The sequence below is a fragment of the Chiloscyllium punctatum genome, chromosome 19 (genome assembly GCF_047496795.1).
Source record: "Chiloscyllium punctatum isolate Juve2018m chromosome 19, sChiPun1.3, whole genome shotgun sequence".
NCBI lineage: Eukaryota > Metazoa > Chordata > Chondrichthyes > Orectolobiformes > Hemiscylliidae > Chiloscyllium > Chiloscyllium punctatum.
In genome coordinates this window covers 62,377,283-62,395,095 of record NC_092757.1, presented here as the reverse complement: position 1 = coordinate 62,395,095, position 17,813 = coordinate 62,377,283, and the positions used below count along the sequence as shown (strand labels likewise).

Below are 17,813 nucleotides of genomic sequence, written 5' to 3'. Positions count from 1 at the left end.
GTTCTGCCTCTCTTTCTCTCCCCCTCTCTCTCTTTCTCTAGACAACTCCTCTGTTGGTATCAACTATCCAGGCAAAAATTTTAAAAAGAATTTAACTCAGCCTCCAGAGGAACAAATATATTATCCAGGTACATGCCTAAACCAGCTGGACACAGAAGGCAGCAGGATCCCACCAGTTCAACCAGAAGCCAGTCACATCGCTAACCTACAAGAGCTGTATATCCTTCTAAATTGCTTAAATTGTTCACACGCTCTCTAACTGATTTGTGGGAGCGTGAATTTAGTATTTGTTGGTGAGAGAGAGAGAAAGTTTGAGCCTATTTCAATTATTTTTACTCCGACTGGATTAGATACAAAACTATCCACTTGTCTTAAAAAAAACTCGAGATGTTGGTGAGGCCACATTTAGAGTACTGTATGCTGTTCTGGTTACCATACTATAGCAGATTTAATAAACTAGAAAAGTGCAGAAAATATTTACTAGGATGCGACCTGGACTGGAAAGTTTGAGTTACAAGGACAGGCTACATAGGCTTTTTGCAAGGAGTGTAGGACACTGTGGAGTGACCTTATAGAGGTATATAAAATCATAAGAGGCATAAACAAGATAGATAGCCAACAGCTTTTCACCATGGTAGGCAGTCTAAAACTAGAGGGCATTGGTTTATGGTGAGAGGGGAGAGATACAAAAGTGTTCAGACAGGCAATTCTTTCACAGAGAGGTTGATGACAGTCTGCCAGGGGTTGTGGTGGGAGCAAGTACAGTGTTGTTATTTAAGAAACATTTGGACAGATACACGGATGGGACAGGTAAGGAGGGATATGAACCAAACACAGGCAAACGGGACTATTTAATTGTGAAAACTGGGCACATGGACAAGTTGGGCCGAAAGGCCTGTTTCCATGTTGCAAACGTCTCTGGGTCTAAATCCTAACTGATTAAGCCTGCTTTGATCGCAGCAGAGAAACAAATAAAAATTTGCGAAGTTGACAGCTAAATCCTTTTCAAAAAATCTATTGCAGTCAAATGAGAAGTGGGAGAAAATGGGAGTCATTTAGCCCCTCCTCACTCAGTTTGAATATATTTCACCACTGTTACAATGGTGTACTTTCTGAGTCAGTTCAAACCATCTAATCTAGCTGGCAAAATTGACCAAATGGTGTAAGTGAACCCAGGAATCAACTTCTTGAGTCTTCATTTGGGAAACTGTGTGCTGCTCAGAACAAGGACCCAAACAGTCTTCACCTACTGACTAACACAAACACTTTATACAAACTTCAGTAATTAAAACTGAATTGTTATGCGGTTTTCAAAATAAGCACTGCCAGTTTGTAGAATACATCTGAGATAAAGAAATACTTATATTTGTAGATTAGTAATGACAATTTTTAATATGTTGGTGGTTATCAAGATGACCTTGCTACCTGGCATGGGCAGCTCTGAGGAAATAAAAATGAATTTTATTTTTAGTTATAAGAGATTATAGAATTCAAGGAGGTTAAATGTAAATCGTTTTATGAATGTGTTTTTCTTTTTTTTTAATTAAGCATGTGGTTGACATTTAAAACTTCATTTTAACTCAGCACGGGCACAGAGATTTGGCTGTGATGGCTGCTCGGTGAGTTAGCATGATTAGGTGAAAGGAAAATTGATGGTGGATTGGGCATGGGTTGGCACTAAGCTAACATAACACCCTGGCATAAATGTCTACAGGGGTGGCACTTGGCAATAAATATTCTGCCCACTCCTTTTAAATTAGGACTATGAATTTGAATGCTTATTTCCATATGGGATTAAAGGATGTGAAAAATAGGAATGGGTTGTGTAAACAAGAGATTTATTTTTAAATACCAAATTCATCAATAAACATTTAAAGAATGTAATTTAACCTCAGCATGGGTCCAATTGTGTGCCAATGTGGGTACTGAGTAACATGGCATGGAAGAATAAGGGCAAAAGCTTCTGGGGGTATGAGTTGGCATACGTTAGCACTGGGGCCAAAAAGAGCAATATGAATAGGTACAGGTGCTTAGGTTTGTATGGATGTCAAGGGGGGCATGGAGGTTGGGTATAGGCTGGTATGGATGGAGCATGGGAAGTCTGTGAGATGTGAGAGGATGTGTAGGGTGAGGGCTAGAATTTGTTTTAAAATTGATGTTTTTCATATCTTGAACAATAAAGTGCCAATATACCAAGGTAGGCCAATCCCCATCCCACCCCACTTCCCAAACACATACACAGTCCCACCCAACTAGTCTCTGTACCCAGCAGCCTCCATGTTGATTATGGGAATGTTTGTCATGACTCTCATAAAAACCATCTACCCTGGAACAAAAATACCAACATCTGGGGTAGTTTTGTATGGGTCAATTTTGCAGAGGCAGGGAATGATCCTGATATATACTGACATTCAGGTTTAATAGTCAACTACCCACTGAATTTGGAGTCAAACATTAGTCTGACTAGGTAGGTGTTGCTCTCACATTTTCCATAGAAAATCAGTTATACAAGTTCAGATTGTAATATCATGGCCATCATCATTTGGTGTCAGATCACAAATTAACATTTGTTGAATCAAACCAGTGTCACTCTCCATTCCATCCTTCACTGTCAATCTTGGCACTTACCTTACTATCCTTCTGTTCTGGAGACTAAATTGAGTGCAGGAATTTAGGAATACAAAACCATAAGATATAGAAACAAAAGTAGGTCATTTGGCTCATTGAATCCACTTGGCCATTCATTGAGATCATGACCTTTTTTTGCCATGATTTATGCAGGATCCAAATTCCCATCTGTACTCTGTAGCATATTTCAATTCTATCAGAGTAACAGTCTCAGGTGAATGGAGTAGGGTTTAGAGGGCGGACAAATGTCAATGTGGTTGATGGAGAGGGTGGGTGGGGGTGGGGGGGGGGGGTGGGGGAGGAAGAAAGAAAAGTGTGTCACTGCAGAAAACAGACCAGGGAAGACAAAAGGTGCCATTCTGGATGGTATTGGGGAGGTGGTAGACTGCGTTCAGCCAAGATATGGGGGTGGATGGTACTGGGTGGAAGCGTGATTATTAAGAGGAGATGAATAGGAGGAGGTGAACGAGGGAGTGGGAAACAGCAGCACTAAGCTGAATGGTAGCAATTATTAAAGATTGTTACTTTGAATGTAGGTAGATAAGAAAAGAACCAGTGTAAACACGATTGCAGTATACTCAAAATGCACCAAAAAAATCAGTGTTCTGATGGAGTTTGTGCTGATGAGTACAATCCTCAATCATGGAACATTTCAAAATCTGCCACTGCACACTTGTCCCTATAATACAAGTGGAATATTATGTGTGTGTTTTTTTTATATATTAAAAATGCATATCTATTATATGTACATTATACAGCTAAGATTATGGGAAGCTCATTGCCTGCTCTACTCTCACCAAAATGTGACATGTGTATATTATGAGTGAGACCACTCGATCCATCAAAAATAAATGGAATTGCAGAACATCATTACAAAATACAATTACATTCCAGCAGTGATCTTTCTCAAGGTCCTCTATTTTATGCTATTTTGCAGTGATGCATTTTAAAAAAATATTTTCACTTTTTTAAAGTTGTCCTTTTTTGGGGGGTGGAGTCTGTCAGTTTTACTTCTTTCTGAAAGGGTGCCAGCTAATTTTCTAGTGATTTGTATGTTGGCACATGTACCACAATGCTGCAATGTAATCCCATGGGGTAACTGGCTTAGTTACAAAAGGTGACCAAGGTTTACAATGCTTTAATGAGTTTCCTCGTAAAAGCCACCACCAGCAAAAGCAATTAAAAATTACAATGGACAATGGTGCACAGATACACTTGGAATCAATTTCATAACTAAATTAAAATGGAATGTTATATTCTTTGTTCAAACTATGCATTGTCTCTGAATGATCAGGCTAGCTCACACATTATCTACTTTGTGTACTGTGAGTTATTGGGAACACCAGAAAGTTTATGTCACTGACCTGTGTCTTGCGTATTCTTAAGTCAGCTGAGGATCTGTTCTGACCCTCCTCCTGTTCTATGCTCTGTTCAATGCCTGGAGAAATAAAATAGAAAGATTGGAGTTACCTAGCAAAGAACAAAGGCCAGCCAATGGCCCAGTAAAAGCCTTACTATTAATAAATAATACCAATACAAATGTACAGTACGCAAAATTCAGAGCACATGGTTACACAGTGTTAATTGTCAGTTTATCAACAGTTCACAAGACTACATAATTCAGCCCTTTTCTCGCATATACAATTGCAATGACAGTAATAATGTCATACGATTATTCCAAAACTACAGTGCATTGTAACTCATACCTCAATGGGATCTCACTGTCACAGTTACCTCTCAGTAAAGGGATTTGGTGCATTGTTGGAAGAAGTCAAAAATTGTGGTGCTGGAAAAGCACAGCTGGTCAGGCAGTATCTGAGGAGCAGGAGAGTCAATGTTTTGAGCATAAGCCCTTCATCAGGAATGATCTCCAATATCTGCAGTCCTCACTTTCTCCTCCATGGTATTGGAAGGGAACTGCTGGAAATTGGAGCTGTAGAGAAGCTGCACTTTTGAGCAATTCAGCAACAGAATATTTAATTGATCCAAGAGGCATATAAGAAATCAAGGCTAAATCTATTTTTTTTTGCTAAATGGGAGTTGCATCAAGTGTTATGGAGGGATTCTCACCATGAGGCCCAACATCTACTTACCCATCTCTATGCTGCCTCTCACATCAAGCTCTTTCTCCTCTTAGCACCTACCATTCTCGGAACATTCACCACTCAATGGATAGCCACCGAAACCAAACCTGTATTCCTTGCATCTATGCTATCTTTGAGAGCTTGTTCCAAACACTGCAAAATCCCTCACCAGTAAATTAACAGCACAGTAACCACAAAGCCATGGCACACAGCCAGTATGCTGATATTCCCTCGCACATACAATCCCATTCCCTCACCCGAGCTAGTTTATCTGTCCTTCGACACATCTCTTCTGAAGGTTCTCCCTTAGACACTGATATTTCATCCCCCAATGCCCAGTGGTCACCTGCACCTTGTTGGTGTTCAAAAGGGAAACATCACGTACAAGCATGATGTACATCACAACATTCAGACATGTCCAGACGTGAGCTTTTGTTGACAGCCAGCATTAAAGAACAAAAAGGACATGAATCCATGCTACAGTTTGCCTCCCACAATGCAAATCAAATACTGGCATTCTGACCCTGTCCGTCTAAGATGGTCTGCTGCACCCAGCTCACATTGACGGGAACTGGCTGTCTGCCTTGTAGCACCCGACACAGCTGAGCTCAGTCAGTTAAAAGGACACCTTCCTCCAGCTCAATGTTCCCATCCTTCTCCTCAGACAATTCTACCTCAGCATCTATCCCATGGACTCCAATTGTGTGGAATACAGCCACCAGGATAGTGTGGCACACTCTGTCCTGGTTATACACTAGGGCCTAGGAGAAAGTGAGGAGTGCAGATGCTGGAGATCAGAGTGGGAAAGTGTGGTGTTGTAAAGACACAACTGGTGAGGTAGCATCCGAGGAGCAAGAGAGTTGACGATTCAAGCGTAAACATAATCCATTCCTGATGAAGAGCTTATGCTCGAAATGTTGACTCTCCTGCTCCTCAGATTCTGCCCGACCGGCTGTGCTTTTCCAGCATCACACGTTTCAATACTATAGGGCCTCCCAGACTGCTCCAAATGGTGGAACTGTATGTTCAGCAGCTCTATTATAATGTTGAACAGCACAACACAGGAAGAAACCCTTCAGCTCATTGTGTCAGTGCTGACCATGATGTCATTCTAAACTAATCCCATCTGCCTGCACATGGTCCATATCTCTTTATTCTCTACTTGTTCATATGTCTATCTAAAAGCCTCTTTAAACTTATCATAGCCATTCCTACCATTTCCCCGGGCAGTGTGTTCTAGGCTCCAACTATCCTCTGTGCAATAAAAAATTGCCTGTCATATCTCCGCTGAACTTTCCCTGTCATTTTAAACCTATGCCCCTGGGAGAGAAACTCTGACTATCCACCCTATCCTTGCCTCTCACTATACTTCTATGGGTCATCTCTCAGCCTCTGATGGCCTAGCAAAAACAATTCAGAGTTGTCCAACCAACAGACATCAAAACACACTCATCTGAACAAGCCTGCAGTTCTGAGATGCAACCTGATCCAATCTGTGAAGTGGTGCCTGTCCATGCACATAAACTATCCATGCTGCAACGTTTCAATGCTAGTTACCAGTGAACACTGTAAATGAATATCTATGCTTCCTAAGTGACCTGCAAGTGGATTGGAGAGGTGCCAGGATGGTCATGAGAGGTTAGTAAATGCTGGATGCCAGTGGTTGTCGGTGAGGGATGCATGCAGCCATGGCTTGTGTCCTGAAATGCCATTTGGTTCTGAGCAACATGGAGATCCTTTCAAGAAAGCGGTGAGCTGAAGTTGGAAGGTACATGCTGTGGTTTCCATCATGACATTTCTAGATATCTGGCTTCCTTGGCAAGATGCAAAGTTAAATATTAATGAGGTGAATTGGGTCTTTTACAGTAACAATCCTGCTCAATTGGCAAATCACTGCTGCTAGGCAAGAAATTTGCTTCACCACTGAGCAATAGCATAAGAGATGGCCTAGCATGCTACCACTGCTGAGATAGATCACGTCAGATTTCTCTTCATAGCCCACATTGCTCAGACCCATATAAAATTCCACCCCAAGAGATTATCATTCTGCCAATGCTACAATAAAGACAAGTTAAGTGTACTGAGGTTGTGATTTGCAGGGTTCGCGATCATAACAGGGAATCATCAGCAAGAGATGATGGGGTCAGTACAAAAGAGAAGAAAAGTCCAGATTAATAGGAAGATTCATCTTTGCAACTTGAACATAGCTTTCATGAATAGGTGCCTGATTCAGAAATGCCAACTGCCAGACTCTGCCAAAGGCTCTGAAGATGTCCAAGGTGATATATCACCACTATGTCCAAGGATAGTGCGCCACAGGCGAAGGATACATGCAGCAAATTCAGCAACACAGCAGCCATGCTGAAACTCATACTGGGATCATGAGTTTGAGGTGATGAATGTCCCATGACCTTGTAGTTTCAGATAACACCAAGTGTACAAGAGCTCTGATGTAAAACTGAGACCAACTTTGAACTGTAGAGCAAGCACGAAACAGGATTCAGTTAAATGTTATGAAAATGCAAATAATCAATGGACCGAACATACCTTTAATAAAAACTTTTAAACCGCCACTTGGTCCCTGGCCTTTCCAGCATAATGACTTCAAAACCTTTCTCGTCATCTTATGCTTTAATGATATCGCTGCTTTTGTAATCTAACGTTTTTGTCATTTAATGCGCTTATTTACACCATTCATGATTAAGATTCTGGGCATCGCTTTTATCCCACCCTTAGTTTCCGCTTTGCTCGCAGAACCATTTGTTTTAGTCAAACAAATTGGCTGGCTAAGCTTATTGTGATTTGCTGGTCATTGAGCTGCCATGAAACCTGGTTATGTAATTTGGTTTCTTGAAAGATATTTACACCATGATTACCAAGACCATTTTACCTGGAGAGGAAACACATCTGCCCACAACTGCATAAACTGTTTCATAATTGAATCACATGAGGCAAGATACTGACTTTTGCATTCTTGGAGGTATTCTTGCAAGTTCCTTCTCATCCAGTATGGAAGTTTGTAAGTAATTTAAATGGCCATTTTCAGATTACTAACATATTCTGAAATTCTCTTGCAAGCCCATGTAACCAACAAAGCTTTCTTCTTAATCATACAATAACATGTTAGTGTATCAGATAATGCTCTAGCTGCATTACAGACTGGTTTGCTACACCCAACTGTCTGCTCCTGGAAGTTAACTGCTGCTAAACCTGTAGCTGAAACATCAGCTGCTATTTTCATTGGATAGGAAGGATTATGTTCTGCTAAGGTATCTGTAGATGTCAACATTTCTTTAATCTTCCGTAAAGTGTTATCATGCTGAGAAATCCAACACCATATTTATATCTTCTTGAGCAAGTGGCTCAATGGCATTGTAGGGATTACTGGTTAGGTACAAGTTTTGATGACTAATTCACTGTACCCAAGAAATCAAAGCCTGATTTTGAAGTTGGGAATTTTGAACTGGCTTCAGTCTTTTGAGGATCCCCCATTATGACTTTAGAGTTAACAAGGCCTTCTTGGAACCATCTCAATACTGCAGTCACATGCTCTTCAACTGTTTCCTGATCTAATGCCACATGCATGTGGCCATAACTCTGTAAAGACCTTGCAAATGTTGGACCCCATTAGTTAGAAAACCTCAGGGGCAAGTGCAATTCAAAATAATAATGTATTAAAACAAAATCTTCCCAGCAGGGTTATAATGATTAATTTCTCATCCAATAGCACTTGATTTACAATTGGCACATCTACCTAGAAACAGTGAAAGTACTATATTCAGTGTTAACCAAACAAGTCATACCTAACGTCAGTACATCAGGATAAAAGAACAGAATGCAGAATACAACGTTACAGCTGCAGAGAAGGATCTAATATATTCAAAAGTCTGATAACAGCAGAAATAAAATGGTTCTTAAATCTATTGATATGTGTTTTCAAACTTTTGTATCTTCTTTCCAATGGCAAAGAATGGAAGAGAGTATAACCAGGGTGGGAGGGTCTTTGATTATGTTGGCTGCTTTCCTGAGGCAGTGGGAAGAATAAATTGAGTCCAAGGAAGGAAGGTTGGTTTTTTTGATGGATTGGGCTACATTCACAACTCTGACATTTCTTGCGGTCTTGAGCAGAGCATGTTGCCATTGGAAACTCTGCTGCATCTGGATACGATGCTGTGGTGCATCTATGAAAATTGCTAAAAGTCTTTGTGGACATGCTGAATTTCCTTAGCCTTCTGAGCAAGTAGAGGCATTTGTATACTTTCATGATGCTACATTGACATGGATGGAACAGGATAGATCTTTGATGATATTTACTCCTTGGAACTTGAAGCTCTCAACCACCTCCACCTCAGCCCCATTGATACAGACAGAGGTATGTGCTTCACTCTGTTTCCTGAAGTCGATGACTAACTCTTTCATTTTGCTAACATTGAAGGAGAGATTGTTATCTTTATACCATGCCACTGAGCTGTCTATCTCCTTCCTGTATTCTGTTTCATCGTTGCTTGAGATTTGACCCATTATGGTGGTGTCATCAGCAAATTTGTAAATTCAATGAAATCTGCTACTAGTGTCCTATTTTATGTTAATTTTGCTCATGCTTAGTTTAACTAGATCCTTTCAACATTGGAAACAGGGTGAGTTTCTTTCACCACTGCCATATTGAGGTATATAAGGTCTACACAAATATGAATAGCACCTGGGTACAGTGACTTGTCCGAACTCTGCTTCCTTAGTATCATGAGAGGAGAAATGACTCCCGTTTGTGTCATCTCAGCGAGTTGGTTTTAAATGTATTTCATTCAGAGAGCTGCCTAAGTGTATGAAGGCATAAAGGTGAGCATTTTTCTTTAGTCTAATGCTGTGTTCAATTTTTAACATTCCTAACCTTTGAACAAATTGGGATATCCCTTTCAGAATAACTTTAAAGCTTCTGTTGCTTGAATTTTTCCACCTTTTGATTGTGACTGAGGTCAATATGCACGCGTCTACTGAGAAGGAAGTACTCATAGTTGTTAAGTAGATGAAGGTTTTTGAGTTTTTGTTAACCCCAATGTTGGACAGTTGTTCATAGTATTCGCTTAACATTAATGCAACGACTCTCGAGAGCGAGAATGTGTGCACATGTGCACACGCATGAGAGGGTGTGTGTGTTCACATAAGAGGTAGAGACTGTGTGTGCACGTGTGAGTGTGCGCATGTGGACGTGTGTGTGAGAGAGAGAGGGTGTGTGTACACAAGAGGGAGAGAGATATATAGAGATATGTGAGTGGGTCTGTATGAATGTGTGTGTGAGAGAGAGAGAGACTGTGTGTGTGTGTGTGTGTGTATGTGTGTGTGTGTGAGAGAGAGAGAGAGTATATAGTGTGGTGGGGTTATCTGGAGCGTGACATGAACCCAAGTTCACTGTTGAAGCAGTCTTCATGGATACAGAATTTAGCTATCTGCCTCTGCTCAGTGATTTTGTATTGTTGCATATCTTGAAGTCTGCTTTGGAGGATACACCCAAAGATTGGAGGCTGAATGTCCTGGACTGCCAAAGTGATCATATTGTGACAACATGCTTCCATGTCTAACTTGATATTTGTGGCATAACGTCTGCATGTCAAATGTTTGGTTTGAGCTACTAGTTTCTACAGGAAACTGTTCTACCTCACGTGTAGATAATTCTTTGATCCTTTGCGTTTTTTGTGGCTACAAATTGCCACAACTGTCTCTAAGTCATCTATTATCTTTGAATGACAGTATTCAGATTTAAAGCTAGGAATGTTTCTGCCTTTGAAGCCTCTTTGCTCCATAGCTTTGGTGAGGACTTTTATTGTCTGGTGTTTGTCATATACCACTGTACTGGTGAATGTGATACATCATTTGTGATTCTGCATGTTAACAAATGAATAGGTTCTGTGCTAAATTTTATGTTCTCCTCTTACAATTGATCTAATTTGTTCCCAGACCTCTACTTCACCTATCACCTGAGTGACATTTTCTAGAGTTAGGACTTCTTTGGACTATAATAAATCTGAAAAAGACTCATCAGTAATGTCTCCAATATTCTGGTCTCTTGGAAATTCTGACCTTGTTTCTATAGTCATATCTCTCCATTAGATAAAGAAATAATCAATGAAATTAAACATTGATTCATCTGGTTGTTGCATTCTTTCATTGAAACACTCCGATTGAAGAATTTTCTGAAATTGAAATAATTGTCAAAGGCTTTTGAATTTGAGTGATGCTTCAATGATTCCTTGGCTTGCAATGTCATACTTAAAATGATATACAGAAGGACATTTACTTGTTTATTGTCTGTCTTTGTGTCCAGTTTATAAACCGCCCTGAATTGTTTTCTGAGATGACCAAGTTTGTACTAGTTCTGAAGAAGGGTCACTGGACCCCAAAATATTAACTTGGCTTTCTCTCCACAGATGCTGCAAAACCTGCTGAGTTTTTCCAGTAATTTCTATTTTTGTTTCTGACTTCCAGCATCTGCAGTTCTTTGGGTTTTTTTTAATGACTAAGCTTGTATTTTATTTGGCCCTTTTCTGAAATTAAATCCTGCTGGCAACACTACACTTTTGATGCCACAGCTTCCTAATGTGATTATATACCTTATCTTCTTGAAAGCTTTCTATTCTGCAGTTCTCCCATGCATTGCAGCTGTATGAAGGATCTCTCTGTGTTTGCGACTGCAATGAAAGTTTCCCTAAATTTTGCTGTAATGGAGGTCCTGTATGCTGAAAAATATTTGTGTTGACCAGCATCATGCACTTCTTTAAACTGCCCAATTACCTCATTATCAGCTTTAAATGGCTTGGCTAGCAATTTCCTCTGACCCTCACTCCACGAATATGCAAGCTACTCTCAAGACCCCATAGGCTCTGTTTAGCTAGTCTTGGCTTGGGCTATCTGCATTTAGTAAAGACTAATGGAGCAGCAAACACTTTGTAAATTACTGTCCTTACTGTGTTGTTTAAAGTTTCTTCTTTTGTAGGAGGCATATTTTGCTTTAACTCTCAGAATCATCAATAAATCCTGGCTCTCCAACTCACCTCGGACACGCAACAATTCTCATAGATCAGCGCCATGTGTTGCGGCCTGTACCTCAGCCTTGGACCTGCAAACTCTGCTCTTACTTATACCTGAAATGTCGACTTCTCCACCTCCTGATGCCTGGCTTGCTGTATTTTTCCAGCCCCCTGCCTGTCAACTTTGGATTCCAACATCTACAGTTTTGTTTGTCCCTAATCTTGCATGTCATCTGTCAGATCTGAAATGCTTTCTTTGAAAATCTCAAGATTCTCCTCTGTTGAGTATTGTCACAAGGATTTTGGGGTTCCTTGTCATTAACAATCAGCAGGATCAGTTTCTTTTGAAGTTCTCTGGGTCACCAACTACTATTTTTTTTTATTTTTCTAAAGGCTGACCCCTCTTAGTTGGCACAATTTAGAAACAGTGCTGGTCACCACTGTTCACCACATTGTAGCAGCCAAATAAAATCTTCAGAACCCATCACTGATCGCCATGTTGTGTGTGGGGGTTTCTTTGATCCCTATGTAATATGTCAAGAGTGAGGACAGCCACTTTTCTGGTCCAACTAAAAGAGACGTTTTGAGTAAACAATAGGAATTTGTTGCATTCTTACAACTATTTACAGGACAGATCATTACTACAGAAGCTGTTAGGAGCATACTAACCTCAGACCTGTCTCGTAGAAGTTCCTTCTTATTCTGACCAAGTGGTCTCCGTAGGTGCTGTTTATTGCACTCAATTAAGTATTAATCTTTTCAGACCCTTATACAACCATTATCAACCCACTGAATCATATTAAATATTGCTGAAATGGAACTTTAACCAACATCTTTTGGCTCAGAATCGGGGGCATTACCTACAAAGCTCAAGACCTCATTGGTTTTACTCGGTGGCCCCTTTAAGACTGCTGTGTAGTTATGCATTTGGACATTGTATTGGACATATTGACTTTACGCAGCTGGTTGTTGGCTGAGTGAAGTTTTCCAAATTGCTATGGCCAAATACATACAAACTTTAGGACCATCATTGCTAGCAGTTACTTTTACTTAAATAGAAAATAGTGTGCACAGGATATTATAACAAAATCTTGGGATACTTTATTATTTGACACACCGCATGAAGGGAAGTCTTAGGACGTTTTATTACGCTAAAGGAACTATATAAAAGAATGGCTGAGTTGAGACAAGATACAATTGACCGATAAGTGAAACCCTGCTGAAGTCAGCAGTCATTGGTTCCAGTAGTTGATTGAAGGCCCTGGGATGAAGATTTTAAATGTGGTTTGGTATAATATTAATTCTTGTCTGGAATGAAGTAATTAAATTGAAATTTAACCACAACTTAACTTGGTTTCTCAATCTGTTAATTATTAACCATTTGATAATACCATGAAACGGGTTTTTGAAAGAAGTGCATTTTAGATAATTAAATATACAATGGAAGACTAATTTAAATGCATCAAATTGTGACAAATCTTTTAAATGAACAAACTGTTATGTAACTTCATACTGTACACTAATTTAATTTGACAGGATTTTAAATGTCTGCCTCACCTGAATACAAAATAGCTTTCCCACTTCTATCTGATATTCCAATAGATCGGGATGACACTAATGTTTTGTATTGTGGAGAGAAACAGAGTTAAATTGTCAGGTTGATGACTTTTAATTAGATGTTCTGATGAAAAATCTTTGATCCAAACTGTGAACTCCATTTCTCTCCACAAGTACTGCCTGATCAGCTGAGCTTCTCTAGCTTTTGCTGTTCTTAATTCAGATTTCCAGGAACTTGAAGATGGTGGTGTTCCTATGTATCTGCTGCTCTTGTCCTTCGAGGCAGAAGTGACCATGGACTTGGAAGATGTTGTCTGAGGATCTTTGATGAATTGCTGCAGTGTATCTTGTAGATAGTGCACACTGTTGCTACTGAGCATCATTGGTAGAAGGAATGAATGCTTCTGCTTATGGTGTCAATCAAGCAACCTCCTTAGAACTGGATGGTGTCAAACTTCTTGAGCATTATTGGAGATGCACCCGTCCAGGCAAGTGAGGAGTATTCCATCACACTCCTGACTTGTGCCACGCAGATGGTGGATAGGCTCTGGGGAGTCAGGTAGTGAATTCCCCTGGCTGAAATATGTGTTGCTGGAAAAGCGCAGCAGGTCAGGCAGCATCCAAGGAACAGGAGAATCAATGTTTCAGGCATAAGCTCTTCTTCAGGAATGAGGAGGGTGTGCCAAGCAGGCTAAGATAAAAGATAGGGAGGAGGGACTTGGGGGAGGGGCGTTAGGTGGAAGGAGGTTAAGGTGAGGGTGATAGGCTGGAGAGGGGGTGGGGCGGAGAGGTCGGGAAGAAGATTGCAGATCAAGAAGGCGGTGCTGAGTCCAAGGGTTGGGACTGAGATAAGGTGGGGGGAGGGGAAATGAGGAAGCTGGAGAAATCTGCATTCATCCCTGTGGTTGGAGGGTTCCTAGGCGGAAGATGATGAGGTCCACACCCCCCACTCAACCCAACCTCCGCTCCCAGCACCTTCCCCTGCAACCACAAGAAATGCAAAACATGTGCCCACACTTCCCCCCCTCACTTCCCTCCAAGGCCCCAAGGGATCCTTCCATATCCATCACAAATTCACCGGAACCTCCACACACATCATTTACTGCATCCGCTCCACCCAATGTGGCCTCCTCTACATTGGGGAGACAGGCCGCCTACTTGCGGAACATTTCAGAGAACACCTCTGGGACACCCGCACCAACCAACCCAACCGCCCTGTGGCTGAACACTTATACTCCCCCTCCCACTCCGCCAAGGACATGCAGGTCCTTGGCCTCCTCCATCGCCAGACCATGGCAACACAATGCCTGGAGGAAGAGCGTCTCATCTTCTGCCTAGGAACCCTCCAACCACAAGAAATGAATGCAGATTTCTCTAGCTTCCTCATTTCCCCTCCCCCCACCTTATCTCAGTCCCAACCCTTGGACTCAGCACCGCCTTCTTGACCTGCAATCTTCTTCCCAACCTCTCCGACCCCCACCCCCTCTCCGGCCTATGACCCTCACTTTAACCTCCTTCCACCTATCGCATTCCCAACGCCCCTCCCCCAAGTCCCTCCTCCCTATCTTTTACCTTAGCCTGCTTGGCACACCCTCCTCATTCCTGAAGAAGGGCTTATGCCTGAAAAGTTGATTCTCCTGCTCCTTTGATGCTGCCTGACCTGCTGCGCTTTTCCAGCAACACATTTTTCAGCTCTGATCTCCAGCATCTGTAGTCCTCACTTTCTCCTTCAATTCCCCTTACTGCAAACTAAATTTTAAAAGGGGATTTAATAAGCTGTTTCCACAACAGGAGGGTCAGTCATCACAGGACAAAGTAACTGACAAAAAGAAACAGAGGTAGCTGTGCTAACATTTTTGTTTTGAGTTTTTAATTTTGAGTTTTTAATCACTTCAAATGCAGTGGGTAGGTGGAAACAGATTCAAAGGCAACTTCTAAGATGGAATTTGGTTTTTATTTGAATGGCTGTAGGACAAAAAAAGGGGGAGATATTTCAGCGAATTGGCACAATCACAACGCATGACAGTTCCCCGTGCTTTGGCACATGGTTCTTTAGTGAAGTTTGAAAAAGAAGGAAAACAAGACACGGGTTTCATACAGAGGAGTTAATGAAGCAGAATCTGAAGTGCTGAATCATTAAAAATTTAATCACATTGGTTGCTGGATTCTGTTAGTTCTTTTTACTTACTCTTTAACTTGGAGCGAACCTTATTTGCTGTCTTCTTGATATCCGTCATCAGTTCTTCCAATTCCTCCTTTGTTTCTGAAAAGACAGAGAATATTAACCATGAGGGCATGACAATGCTGGAGAATACAGTGTATCCTTATTAACTCAAACCTTCCAGAACACAGACTCAACAGGAAGAATAACGAATTGCTAGAATGGAAAGAAGCCAATTCATCTCTTTGATATTCCTTCACAAGGTTGAGTATAACCTTGTGTGAATTAGCAAAATGTTCTTTCCTAATAAATAGCATTAGCAACCACAGTCAAAAATTTGAGTGATGGAGGTAGTACAATAAAAGTCACTAACCATAGCATTAGCTAACCCAAACATAAATACCACAACTCAGAAATTCAAAAGAAATGTTGCCATTTAAGACCACAATTTAATCTCAAGATATGTCAATAGATTTTAGCCTGTAACTAATTCAGAGATCTTAAGCTGCATTGGGTTCTGGTAGATTTGCAGTTGGAATACTGTTACCAGTTTTGGCCCCCTTAGAAAATGATGGTAATCAAAGTATTAGAGAGATGTCACTGACAACACCAAATTTTATAAGAATGAGGTTTCAGGGATAGAGCAGGGGAGTCTTGTTGGAGCTGTACTATTGATGAGCAATAGAATGTGAAGAATAAAACTGAGGAAATGGAAGGAATCACCACAATCTTAGTGAAGTGCTTACACTCTATGTACTCATTGGAGGCAAGGGTTAAACAGCCAGTAATTAGTAAATAGAAGAAAAATAAGCCATAGTCTCTTGAAGTTTACTTGATTGCCAAAGGGAAGAGGCCATTAATCCTACTTGCGCTATAGGCTAAGCCATTGGGGTCATGAGGTCCAAGGGAGCATTGGTGAATAGTGAGCAGAGAATTTTGACACGTAAACTCTGTGTTCCAACAGATTAGCTGACTGGAACTTTCCATGGATGTGCAGATAATGGAAGAAGCATTCAGATTGAAAACTGTTGCAAATAGGGTGCCGGTCCTGAGGTGTTGAGGCTTGAAAACCACATGCTCACATTATTCTTAATGCCAAGGCTCTATCAGAGCTTTCAAAAGAGCTGTTGGTGAAGTCACTGGCATCCATCCCTTGTCTCCAACCTCCAATCTCCAATCTCTCCTCAAACACTTTCATCTACCAAATACCAGAACTCTCCCCACCCTGCCCCCATTCACCACACTGCCCATTCTGACTGGGATTGCACCACATTTCAAATATTAAAATGGGGTCACCAAAAGGTTAGGAAGCACTACTCTCTGCATGTCAAATAAATTTCTCTGAATTGATTCACAGGATTTTTGCCTCTCCCAGGAGTTGGTACGAGTGGAGTGGAATGTATTACCTTGTCAACATTACGAGATGGCATAACAACCCAAATGGTCATTTCTCACTTAAGCTACAACTCACTCCTGGAAAACTGTTATTTGAATATACAAGCTAACTACCTTCCTTGCCTCAAATCCAGACTGTAACATATTGCTGAATATGGCTTACCTTGTGACATAAACTACCCGAAACCCTTTAACTTCCAATTTTAACCCATGATGTATTAGATCTGGGAGTGTTTGACGTTGACACTGGGTGCAAAACTTCCTCTGTGGTGCATATTTCATTTAGATCAGCACAAACATTTAAATTCAACAGACAATTGGGTGGCTTAATCAATATGAGAGAGGATTGGAAGGCATGAAGAAAGTGATGACTAGAGTAATAAATTGGTGAGACAGAAAACGGGTCAATAGACTGATTTACAATCGGCCAGTTGAAGATTGTATTGTACTGGCGAAACCTGCATTTGCAGCAGAGAATGCGATAAATCTACTCATTCCTATTTCATAGCAACCATTTCAGTCCTCGACTCTGCTCCATATCAACCTCCTCTGCCATTCTCTTTCCCTCCCCATCCTCCAGCCCTGAGTGCCTGCTTTCAAACTTGACCTCTTTCCTCCTGTGGAATTTGCTAAAACAGATCACGTCATGACAAGTCTACCAAGAATATCTGATAAAACAAAGGGATTGAGTTACAGGAGCATATTTTGTGTTTACTGGAAGAGTAATTTAGTCAACACATGTCAACATGGATTCTGAATGACAATTAATATATATATAATGCCTTAACATAACAGATCATTCCAAAGTGTTTCATAGCAGTATTTTAAATTTAGGTTATTATCTAGTTAGGTAAAGTGAATTAGGACAGGTGGCAAAAAAGCTGTAAGGATCACTTTAAAAGGAAGAAAGCGAGGCAGAGACACTTATGGAGGGAATTCCAGAGCTCGGAATCTAGGCAACTGACA

The 17,813-nt window shown here is 40.9% G+C and overlaps 1 protein-coding gene across 7 annotated transcripts in view; it reads right to left on the bottom strand.

The window, feature by feature from the left end:
- The window catches only part of LOC140491405 (syntaxin-1A), a 264,150-nt gene that overhangs the window by 117,174 nt on the left and 129,163 nt on the right, over window positions 1-17,813 (bottom strand). For all 7 annotated transcript variants that reach the window (XM_072589539.1, XM_072589538.1, XM_072589537.1 and 4 more), the window contains exons 4-5: window positions 15,480-15,554; window positions 3,993-4,066 (exon numbers count right to left, since the gene is read on the bottom strand). In XM_072589539.1, coding sequence (XP_072445640.1) covers window positions 3,993-4,066; window positions 15,480-15,554 — 149 coding nt within the window. The remainder of the gene's footprint in view (window positions 1-3,992; window positions 4,067-15,479; window positions 15,555-17,813) is intronic.